The 12,297-nt window shown below is 41.2% G+C and overlaps 1 protein-coding gene across 1 annotated transcript; it reads right to left on the bottom strand.

The window, feature by feature from the left end:
- Window positions 1–2,907: 2,907 nt before the first annotated feature.
- On the bottom strand, window positions 2,908–11,134 carry LOC109937237 (tubulin beta chain-like). Its single transcript, XM_048621235.1, has 4 exons — window positions 10,932–11,134; window positions 6,379–6,487; window positions 6,190–6,300; window positions 2,908–4,988 (listed from the first exon to the last, which is right to left on the bottom strand). The coding sequence occupies exons 1-4, from the start codon at window positions 10,986–10,988 to the stop codon at window positions 3,934–3,936; spliced, it is 1,332 nt and encodes a 443-aa protein (XP_048477192.1). The 5' UTR covers window positions 10,989–11,134; the 3' UTR covers window positions 2,908–3,933.
- Between the last annotated feature and the right edge of the window lie 1,163 nt (window positions 11,135–12,297).

Below are 12,297 nucleotides of genomic sequence, written 5' to 3'. Positions count from 1 at the left end.
CAGTTATACAACGCATTGGTGACTGTGCATCTGGAGTACTGTATACAGTTTTGGTCCCCTTGAGAAAGTATGTAATTGCACTGGAAGTAGTTCACAGAAGGTTCACTAGACTAATTCCAGAGATGAAAGGCTTCTCTCCTAAGGAGAAACTGAGCAGTTTAGAACTATTCACGCCAGAGTTTAGAGGATGACAGATCTAATTTATGTATATGATACTAAACAGGATTGACAAAGGAAAGAGAGGCAAACTAGAGCAAGAGGTCATAATTTTAGACTGAAGGGTTGCAGACTTAAAACACAGATAAGGAGGAATTATCTCTCATCACCCTGTGCTCGCTGACGAACATTGGCTCCTGATCCAGACTCCACTTTAAAATTCTCCATTTTCAAATCTCTACACGGGCTTGCTTCCACCACAACTTTGTTATCTACAGTTCCACCATCCTGAAGGGTCCCTGCATACCTCCAACTTTGGTCTATAAATCCCCAAATTTCATAACTATGCCTTCAGCTACCTGGACACTAAGCTCTACAACTCCCTCCCTGAACTTCTCTGCCTATCAGTTAATACAACTCTTTGACCAAGCTTTTGGTCATCTGTGCTCCATGTATTGTACAAATCAAAATCTGCTACTTAGCACATATTCAAGTTACCTTTATACGTCAATAAAATGGTAGACTTGAAGGTGGCACAGTGGCTCTGTGGTTGGCAATGCTGCCTCACCAGTGCATTCATGCTATTTGGTGGTCTGTCGTAGAACCATCTGGTCTCCCTTTTATAATAAATATATTTATGTAACGTGAAGGTGAACAATTACAGTAAGTGGAATGTCTAACAGTATACAACAGCACTTGGTTAAAATTTAAGGACACTGTAGAAGAAACCTCAGGTCACATTCAACTAGGAAAATGCTCATTGACAGGAGCATAAGAAAGAGCAGGAATACATCATTCGGCCCATCAAACCTGCTTTGTCACTCAAACAGGTCATCAATTTACTTGCCCATTTGTTTTTAACTTAACTAGTAAATTTAGCAACCATTATCTTTAAAACATCAACTTTAATGAATGGAGTGGAGGCCCTAGCATTGATCCCCATGGCACTCAACTAGTTGAGTTTGCCAATACAAAAACCATGATCCAGTCATCTATTTTATACAATGCTTTAACAATCCTATGTCATACACCTTAGCGTCCTTATTTTGTATAATACCCTTTGATATAGCCCTTCTCATGCACTTTTTGGATATACAAGTCACACTTACAACTTCCCCTTCATTCACATTAGATGATCTTTAGGAAGTAACTAATGCAAACAGCAGTGGTTAGCACTGCTGCCTCACAGCGCCAGGGAGTGGCCCTGGGTGACTGTGGAGTTTGCTTATTCTCCTAGTGTCTGCATGGATTGCCACCAGATGTGCTAGTTTCCTCCCACACTCCAAAGATATGCTGATTGTTTGGCTATGCTAAATGCAGAATTAGGTAGTTGAGGTAGATTTGCGTGGGATGCTCTTTGGAGAGTGCAAACTTGGTGGGCTGAATAGCCTCTTTCTGCACTAGATGTATTTCAATAAATTTGAGTCAAGCATGAATGATTCCTTTCACCAAAACACATCGATTGATAAATGGCAAAGATTTTCTAATGTATCCTGTATCCAAACTAAAGGCTTTGTCACACTTTCTTGACTGCAAAGAAGTACTTGGTTGTTATTGGAGAAAGGCATAACCAGGTTAAAGGCTTCCTTCTGGAGGAACGCAGTATTTGGAGCCAAAGAAACCTGAAAATATTTCAATCCAGGCTGACACCTGTTCTGCTAGGTAGGAGAGCATATGCTAACTTTTCTGCAGGAGTTCAGTTCTGGATTGCACAACTGAACCCAATTTGCACATTTTAGTGTTTCCTACTAAAGACTGGACAGCACAAAGAAGTGGTTGCAGGGTAAATGGCTTACTTTAAAATGCCTCTTGCCAGTTAGCAAGCAGAGGAGTAAAATTTGAGACCTAAATGTGGCTTTATGTACTGGCTGTTGGTTAGTATTAAGACATAGCTATTCTCAAGTGGAGAAGACTGGATTAATGATGCTCAGCTTGGATTGCAGTTGTTTCTCAGTAATGACTTTACAAAAATGATTACTTAGAAGTATTTAGATTAATATTTAGTTCTTGTTGTTTACATAGAATGTAAGTTGTTTTCCCCAAGCAGACTAGTTGCATCTGGTTGTGTAAAATTAACCCTAGTAGTCCCTGCACTATTAGTGAGTAAATAGGAATTTAGTCTTTTCCTTAATGTACTGTATTATTTGTAGTCTATGGTGGAAACAGCTCTTTTGGACTCTTGATGGAATTTTATATATTAAAGCAGGATGAGCAAATAAACCAGCTGGAGTCTGCACTTTGCAAAGCAGCAGCATACCACAGCAAGACAATAGTTTTAGGTAGTGCTGTTTAATGCAATGGCACAGTCCCTAACTGACTTTAAGATAATGTTTGTTCTATTACAAAGCACCAACTTTGGCACCAGAGCCAAACATTTTGCTGAAACCAGAGACATTTTGGACTGTGACCTCTGTCCAGGAGCTGTCAACACTTGCTGCTCTAGGATATCTGGAATGTATTTGTTAGAATGAAACAAATAATGTGACATGAAAATTTAAGAACTGGAATGTGATAGTTGGACAGTGAGGAAAATACAACCACATGATAGAATTCACAAAAGCTTACTCTGAAGGGAACTAGCAAAGAAAACCATGATTAGTGTGGTAATGGTACAACTTGTCAGAAGGGTCTAATTCAATAGACTAACCCAAGTACAGCCTTTATTTTCCTTCATGCAGTGCAAAATTTCCCATGTTCTTGCATCTTAACAGCTGCCCTAACATTTCCACAAGAGATCACAAATAACAACAATTCAAAGGTAAATTGTGCTGTGCTAATTTAATGGTCAAACATGATTTATTTTACAGGAGCAGTGTCCATACAAAGGTCTCAGAACATCAGTTGAACAGCTCAAATTTAGATATTGACACTGATGAAGTTGCCAACAAAACATGATGTTTGCACATTCTGCCTGGAGTGCTGGCAGTTACTTTCAACCTTTGCAGAAGTTTGGAAATGAGTCTGCTTTACAACACTAGGGCTGCCACTTCTAGAAAAAGCAGTAATATTAGAGTGGGTAGGTTCACAGCTGGAATTTGGTTGCTGAGCATAAACATCTTTAAGATTAGGAAAATGCAAACAGCTTTCAGAAAGTATTCTGACCAATTCACAGGTTGACATACAGTTGGAGAGAAGAAACAGGGCTGTGGCAACCCTACTGAATAGGTATAGTAGCAATGGAAAATCTTCTGCATCAGTACAGTGGCACTGATCCATATTTCATAATTTCACTTCACAAGATTGAAGTCTGGCCAGAAATTCATGATGTCTCAAAATGATACTCCTTAAAGTATTGTGGATAAAATTTATGGACTGTAAAAATTTATTTCATGATGAAAAGGCAGTCAGTCTTGAGACAAGCCAGTGTCTCCACTAGAAGCTCTACTCAGATAGCAAGACCAGGTTTAATTGGCTTGGCTATCTGTATCCCAGTAGGTATGTCAGAGGTTCTGTATCAAACCTCCCAACTCAAATTTTCCTTGAACAGGTCCAATATGGCAGACTTGGTAGTAATTTCTTAGCTGGGGGAAACTGCCAGGACTCCTCCCTCCAAGAAGGGACATTTATTTCAAGGGGAGAAGATTAACAGAACCCACAAGTATCACATGTATACAGTGATTCCAATTATACAAGTCAATGCTGCAGATACCACCAGGCTACAATTGAATTTATACAGTTTAAGATAGAAATGCAGAACACATGAATAGTGTAAAGTATAGGAAGAAAAAGACATTAGACAAGTCTCAATGAAATTCTTAGCTCTGACCACAATACTGCTTAGGCAACCTCTTCATCCTCCTCAAATTCACCCTCTTCCTCAGCTGTAGCATCCTGATATTGCTGGTACTCAGATACCAGATCATTCATGTTACTCTCAGCTTCTGTGAACTCCATCTCATCCATGCCCTCACCAGTGTACCAATGTAAGAAGGCTTTCCTCCGGAACATGGCAGTGAACTGCTCAGAGATGCGTTTAAACAGCTCCTGGATGGCTGTACTGTTGCCAATAAAGGTGGCAGACATCTTGAGGCCTCTAGGTGGGATGTCACAGACAGCGGTCTTGACATTATTGGGGATCCATTCAACAAAATAGCTGCTGTTTTTGTTCTGGACATTCAACATCTGTTCATCCACCTCTTTCATGGACATGCGGCCTCTGAAAATGGCAGCAACGGTCAGGTAGCGGCCGTGTCGGGGGTCACAAGCAGCCATCATGTTCTTGGCATCAAACATCTGTTGAGTAAGCTCAGGTACTGTGAGGGCACGGTAATGTTGGCTGCCACGGCTGGTGAGAGGAGCAAAACCTGGGATGAAAAAGTGCAGACGGGGAAAGGGGACCATGTTCACTGCTAGTTTACGCAGGTCAGCATTGAGCTGACCAGGGAAGCGTAGACAGGTTGTTACACCACTCATGGTGGCTGACACAAGGTGGTTCAGGTCACCATAAGTGGGAGTTGTGAGTTTGAGGGTTCGGAAACAAATGTCATACAGAGCCTCATTATCAATACAGAAGGTCTCATCTGTGTTCTCTACAAGCTGATGCACAGAAAGAGTTGCGTTATAAGGCTCTACTACAGTGTCTGACACTTTTGGTGAAGGCACAACGCTGAAGGTATTCATGATTCTGTCAGGGTATTCTTCACGGATCTTACTAATAAGGAGTGTGCCCATGCCAGAGCCAGTACCACCACCCAGTGAGTGGGTAAGCTGGAATCCCTGGAGGCAATCACACCCCTCTGCCTCCTTTCTCACCACATCCAGAACAGAGTCAACCAGTTCAGCTCCTTCTGTGTAGTGACCTTTGGCCCAGTTGTTCCCAGCACCACTTTGCCCTGAAACAAAGGATGCCATGTTTTTGGTGAATTACATTTTACAACAATTTAAAAAAGTTAGTTTTATATTTCAGCCAACACTATTAAGTGTGCAAATTAAAATTTTATTGTGGGTACAGCTTTCATACAGAAGGGGCAACAGCAATTTCCACCACTAATAGTTCAGATGCAGCTAATTAAGTTGTTCAATTTTATACATCAAGGTAGTGGAAGAGTTGAGTAAGTGAAAATCCTTTGGCAGGCTAGCCAGGGTTCAGCTTTTAAGCAAACTGTTGCAAAAAATTTGATTTCATTAAATCTTGAAACCATACAAGGTCAGAATTTAAATTCTTGTGGGACATGGGAGTCATTGGCTGGCCAGCATTTTGTTTGCACCTAACTGCCCTCAAAGTGGTAGCAAGCTATCTTCTTGAACTGGTGTAATTTGTGTTGGTTGACCCCCAGTGCCCTTGGTGAGGGGGCAGGGATGGGGAAATACCAGGATTTTGACTTGCATGAAGAGACAGCAATAGATTTAAGTCAGAAAGGATGACCAACTTGCAAGGGGTGGTATTACCATGTATTTGCTACCCTTGTACTTCCATCTAGAAGATCTTGTGCGTTTGAGGACCTTTGAATTTCTGCAGTGCATCTTGTACATACTGCTGAAACCATGGAGGAAGTGGATGTGATGCCAATTAAGCAGGCTGCTTTGTCTTGGATGGTGTCAAGCTTACAGTGTTGGAGCTGCACCCATCAGACAAGTGATGAGTCTTCCATCACACTCTTGATTTGTGTATGATGGGCAGGCTTTGGAGACCCAGGAGGAGTTATTCACTGCCATATTCCTAGCCTGATGCTTGACAGCACAAATGAGGTCCTTCACATGAAGTGTGAAGCAAGCATCAACAGGGAAGAGAAAAAGCAAGTCAAGGTGTATTCTAATACATGAAAAGTCATAAGCCTGGTGAGCTTGAAAATGGAATGACACCTCCATGTCAAAACAGAATAATTCCTGTTTGTATTCAAAGGTTAACAGTAAATGCTAAGTAAAGTGGTATATTCCACAAGCCTAGTGGAGTACCATTCAGCTTCTCCAGGAGAGAGAATTTTATCCATCTAGAGGCAACTGAAATTTTAGCACATGACTGACTAGTTGAGACCAGTAACCTTATTACAAGAGCTACCAGCAGTCTCAGCTATTTACACAAGCTTCACTTACCAAACACAAAGTTATCTGGCCTGAAGATCTGACCAAACGGCCCAGAACGCACAGAGTCCATAGTACCAGGTTCCAGGTCCACAAGGACAGCACGAGGCACATATTTGCCACCTGTTTGAAAGTTTGTAGAGTTAGATTACTGTTAGATAGTAAGCTCAAATCAAATAGATAACAGGCATAGAGTAGTACCTGAAGCTTCATTATAGTAGACATTAATCCTCTCCAGCTGCAGGTCAGTGTCACCATGGTAGGTTCCAGTGGGATCAATGCCATGTTCATCACTGATAACTTCCCAAAACTAAAGAAAGAGTAAAACACAAGGCTCAATGTTGGGCCAATACATGTCTACAATTATAATACCAGGCTGAATGGATAAGCTGGTTTTAGCACAGCTATTTTTCTAATGCAGGACCCTTTTTACTAGGACATGCACTTGCTCCCCCAACTTGAAATGCCTTGGTCACAGTATGTTTCTCTGTACTGGTGTAATTCATCACACCAGTATGAGATTGAGACAGCAATTTGTTCTCACTGACCTTTTAAATATCTGCACACTAAATGGAAACAATGAAAACTATTTCTATCCTCTGGAAAGGATTCTCTAGAGAAAGAGCAAAAAGGACAACTACCAGTAGAGAAAGCTTGTGCAGCCTAATAATGAGCAAGTCACCATCATGTTAAGGAATTACTGTTGTAACCACGAGGCAGGCTAGTTGAGGAAGAAAACTTGATCCTAAGCCAGCTCAGATTTAAGGTACTTTGCCTTCTTTCTGCTCCCTAAAGGAGGAAATGGGTAGAGCCACATTGGTTTAAATGAAGTTTGTTACAGTGTAGTTCCAAGCAGCATTCAACATGGTTGGTAACACTTCAAAATGCCACAGAATTTGATTTTGGCATATTTGGCAAACTGGAGTCTTAGTAAACTGTTTATGTACAGCACACTTATCTAGGTGCTAGTACACAATTTCAAAATATGCCTAAACATGTTTGAGGCTGTTTTAGCAAATATCACTTTACTACTTGGAAAGGGTCACTTCCATCTTCCATACTCAAATTCACTATTCAAAATTTACACTTCATTGAGACTGTACAAGATCATCTCATTTCAATCCTTCTACCATATGGAGGGCTCAGTTCTGGCACATTTACAATGTGATGACTTAGGCAAACATGCTACTGCCAAGTATGCAGATGACCAAGTAATAAGGCAAAAGATAATAATGACAGTCTGCAAAGGGATGCAGATTGGATAAGGGCAAAAACTTGGCCGATAGAAATAATGTGGGGAAGAAAATACCTTAGGAAAGATATTGGTCTGGGAGAGAGTACAGTGTACATTTACAACAATGATACCTGGAATTCAGAGGTTATGTTTGGAGCAGTAGTATACAAATTTGGCTTCTCTTCTCTAGAAGAGAGATGGTTAAGGGGTGATCTGATCAAAGTCTTCAGCATATTAACAGGAAAGATCAGGATAAAAAAGTAAACTATTTTCACTGATAGGGATTCCCAAACCAAAGGGACATGATCCGAGCATTAGGTCCAGACCATACGTTAGAAAGCATTTCTGCACAAAAACAGATTTTGGGAACTCTTCCACAAGCAGTCAATGTTAGACTAGATGTTAAGTAGAGATAATTGTTACTCAGAAGTATCAAGAGATATGTTTTTAGATCTGATAACATGGCCTCACTGAATGGCAGAGCATACTTGGAGGGGCTAATGGTCTATTCATGCTCTTATTATGCTGCAGTTAAAGTTATTTCAGTGTCCTCATGCATAAGTGAAAAAGCTAGTTCAAATACAAAATTCTAAAGGGGTGGATGCTGGAAGATTGTTTCCCCTTGTGGGAAAGTCTAGGACCAGAAGGCAAACTCTCAATAAGGAGTCACCCATTCAAGACAGATGAGTTTCTTTGTGTATCAATGGAGATCTTTACCATAGACAGCTGTGGATATGGAGTATATGCAAGGCTGAGACAAATTTTTCAATCAATACAGGGATCAAACATTACAGGGGAAAGGCAGAAAATGATTTAAAGAAACAACCACAGCTTTACTCATGTGGTAAAGTGGGCTTCATGGGCCAAATGGTGTACTGCTCATACATCTTATGGTCTTGTGTACCTTGCATAAAGAGCTACATTTATCCCCTTTCAACTAGGTCTTCTGTTCACTCCTAGAACCACCCCATCCAATGCTGCTGCAAACTGCACCCCAACCAAAATTGGGACATTTATGCTATCCTCACACTAAGTTAGAATGTCTTTAGACTTGTGCTGGTCTCTGTCAGCTCCAAATTTAGGAATCTAAATGTCACAAAACTCTTCACAAACCAGCACACTGCTGACTCTGGTTGTCTACTCAGTATTTCTTTTGCTTCATTTAAGAACAGTTCAGAATTCACCACCCCAGCCAAGATTTCCAACAGCTCTCTAATAGCTACTTTAGCTTTGAAGCTTGTTTTGAAATGCTCACATCCAGAGCCTCTTACTATTTTTTTTAATAAAGTCTACATTCTCTCATTCCTGTTTCCTGGAACCATTTTCTTAAATCTGTTCAGCACACAATCTATCAACCCACCACTACAAGTCAGGACAGTTTGCCATGTTGTATCCACATTCTCTATAATCACTTCACAATAGAAGCAGAACTTGTATGTTTCTAGGATGCAGCCTTCTTTGCTTCCTGTCAAATTTGAATGCCAAGCTCATCATTCCTTTTACATGTCAGATTTCAGTGACTGTACACCAGCAGAATTTTGTCAAGGGAAGCAACCAATCACATTCTGAAACATCTAAAGTAGCAGTTAAATGACAACTCAATTAGTTCAATGTTAAGTAGAGTGATAAAAATCCACTATTACCTGTAGTTTAACACTGAAAGGTCACAAATTCTGATGTGATGTAATAAGCTTTGCTTCCTTGCAACAGACCCTTTCAAACCACAATCATTTCCTCCATCCCACTCAAGTGGGTTAGTAATCAAAGAAGTTAACACTCAACAAGTCAAGGCCAATTCAGATTTGCTGCTTTAAGCTTGTGGCTGTACTCTGTGCAAGCACCATTCCACAGAATCAAAATACAATCTAAATAGTGATCAGGTCTTTGACTTGAGATTTAAGTGGAAAAACTCAATTTTCTATACAAAGATGATATCTGCAGTCACTATTCAGTACTTGAGGACCTTTTCAATTTATAGTATCAACTTTAAATTACAAGTCAAGAAAATGCAGAAGTTGAAAATCAGCATTTCCTCATCTTTGGTATCAGGTAATTCCCATCCCACAAGCTGTTAGCAAAGACATTGCAAAATGGCACAGGCTTGATACAGGCAGTGGCCAAGAACAGAGTACCCAAATCCATGACTAGATATCTGTTCCACACCACTGTGGTAAACTGAAGTGCACTTCATTACAATAACTACAGTTCAAATAAGTAGCTGTGTATGTCCTGAAGAATAATGTTCTTTCTTCATACCGTAAGTCCCCCTTTCAAGGGGAAAGCTAAAAGCTTGTGGTTGAAACTCATTTCTTCAACATTTTTAAAATAAAATTTAAAAAAATCTAGATATTAGACTAGTTACTACTAGTGACTTTAAGTCAAGTTAATATTCTAGTGGAAAACAAACAGTGTTCAGTACAGCACACAGCTCAATCTACCAATGCTAGATTCAGCAAGTTCACCACATCTTTCCAAACCTTAAACACCAGGTCTGACAAAAAAAGACAAACTCATAGTAAGTTTTAGTTTGGTTCTACACAGGGCAAGCATTAAAGTGGGTAGAAGAAATGTTGGGACACTTGTTAGCAATGTTTCAGATAATAGGCATCAAATACCAAAATGGTGGTCGATCAGGTGGGAAGGCTGTCATCTTCATGAGGCATGTACAGTTAAGAATCCACCTGCAAGAGGGTGGATACTGCATCCGATTAGACATTGCCGTCATTGTCAAGTTTGACAGTGTCTTCCTCCCCAATTCATTAGCTAACATTTTCATAAAGACAGGGGTTTCTTAAGGGAAAAGAAAAAAGAATAGCATCATAGTGTTAAAAAAATTCCAAATGAAGGCGTCAACTTCTTTTTTGTAATTAAATGAATGCTCAAACCTCCACAAGGGGAGGAGTCCCATCCGGAAACTGCAACACGTTTGATTTACAAAAAAAAACCGTAAAACCGCATGCTGGTGATGAAGCCCCCCCAACCCACACACAAAAAGGGAGGCGCCCTCGCCTTTGTAGTTCCCAGCATCGTTGATAAAAATCAAATTTAAAAATCACCATTTTAAAGATGATACCTTTTCATTTCTCGCTGCAATCATCAAAATTATCGTTACTCCGATTTAAATTAACAAACCCATTAGAAAAAGGAAGCTCTGACGGGATTAGTCACCCCAGAAACAACAGAGCCGTTAGACGTACAGGCGACATTAGAGAGATGCCGGATGCACGTTAACGGTGCTGCCCCTAAAACAAAAATCCTCAACAGACGGGAGCATTCCCGCGGATCAGGCCGGAGCCGCCGAGCTCAGTGACCGAGGCCAGTTGGAGCCGGGCTCCCCGCAGTAGCCGGAACGGCCCATCCCATGTCCCTCCACACACACACCGCCCCCCCCCCCAAAACACACGCAGCACAATCAGGGAGTGGCGCTGCGGGGCGGCCATTGCTGCAAACCCGCGGCAGCTGGCTGTACCGCAGCTAGGCCCAAACCGCCGCCTCCGCCCAAACCATTCCAGGCACACACCTTAGCCCCGATCTGATTGCCGCACTGGCCAGCCTGAACGTGCACGATCTCCCTCATACTGGTTGCTTTGAGGGGGTCAAATTATTAGTAGCTTTTTTTAAAAAAGTATCCCAAACCACGACTCCTCCTCCACTACACCGAGCACAAAAGACCGAGAAGCGCAAAGTGCACCTCTGCCAGCCGCGCGGTGCTTTTTATGGCAGCCCGTTTGGCCTGCCCACTCCCGCCGGATCCTGGCGACGATTGGTCCATTCCCCTGTCCATCACGTACGGCTTCCCCCCAGCCAGAGGTCTTAGTACTGATTGCTCCGTCCGGCTGTCCATCAAAGTGCCGCGCCCTTTACGTTGGCGTTCGCAGTGTCTCATCTTCCATTGGCTGGGCCCTGGACAGTTCCGCCTATTCATGGCTGCATTATGGCAATTACGCTGCATTCGCCTTTGCAGCATACGCAAAGTATAACATACAATGGACTGATTGCAACAACCACACAGTCCCGCGATTTTCTTTCAAAAATTGCATCTTTATATTTAAATATTTTGCTTATATTTGCTTATGCATATTCACATTTTCGTATTTTACATATTTTTCGTCATCGGTAGGCAAATGCGTGAGACTTGTCTGTTTCATTTCATCCAGTACAGCAGATTCATGCTTTTGAGTGTATGACTTGTCCTGTTAAAAATAATAACTTGCACTAATACAACGCTTTTCATCAATATCAGACATCGCGAAGGATTTTGCAGCCAATCAGAGAAGAAGGCCATTCGGACCATTACACGATCTCCAAATGAGCATCTCACCTAGTGCCATTCAATCACTGTCATTCTACCACTTAGCCAATTTGGTAGCCATGTTGTATGATGAAGCATCTTTTGAATTATTGTCATGCAGAAGCTAATATATACGCAACAAACTCCCCAGAACTATAAATTGAAATTGACCAGATAGTCATTATTATGATTTGATTGAGGGACAAGTATTCTTCATGACATTGTGACTAATTCCCCTGTTCTTACATACAAATCAGGACTAGGAGTAGACCACATGGTTTCACAAGCCTGCCTGACATTCAGTAAGATCATGGTCTCATTATTCCACATGCCCACCTATCCCTGATAACATTTTACATCGTTGCTCATCAGGAATCTATCTACGTCTGCCTTAATAATATTCAGAGACTTTGCTTCCATCACTTTTTCTCAGAGAAAACTGTGTGTCTTCTCATCCTCAGCAAATTGGGTTCAAAATTGGCTTAGTAGTAGGAAACAGAGGTTGTTGGTAGATTGCTGTGTGACAGGATGATATTCAATGGCATACCACAGGGATCGGTGCTGGATCCTTTATTGTAATATATATAAATAACAT

The sequence above is a fragment of the Rhincodon typus genome, unplaced genomic scaffold, assembly GCF_021869965.1.
Source record: "Rhincodon typus isolate 14 unplaced genomic scaffold, sRhiTyp1.1 hic_rhity00000168, whole genome shotgun sequence".
NCBI lineage: Eukaryota > Metazoa > Chordata > Chondrichthyes > Orectolobiformes > Rhincodontidae > Rhincodon > Rhincodon typus.
The sequence above is the reverse complement of the archived record's forward strand: the minus strand, read 5'-3'. Positions and strand labels throughout refer to the sequence as shown.

Bases quoted from the DNA above. Each gene is read 5' to 3' on its own strand.
- LOC109937237 (XM_048621235.1), bottom strand. From the start codon at position 10,988: ATGAGGGAGATCGTGCACGTTCAGGCTGGCCAGTGCGGCAATCAGATC. The intron at 6,488-10,931 runs GTGTGTGCCTGG...CTCTTTCTTTAG, and splicing joins GCAATCAGATCGGGGCTAAG to TTTTGGGAAGTTATCAGTGA. The intron at 6,301-6,378 runs GTACTACTCTAT...ACTTTCAAACAG, and splicing joins CTACTATAATGAAGCTTCAG to GTGGCAAATATGTGCCTCGT.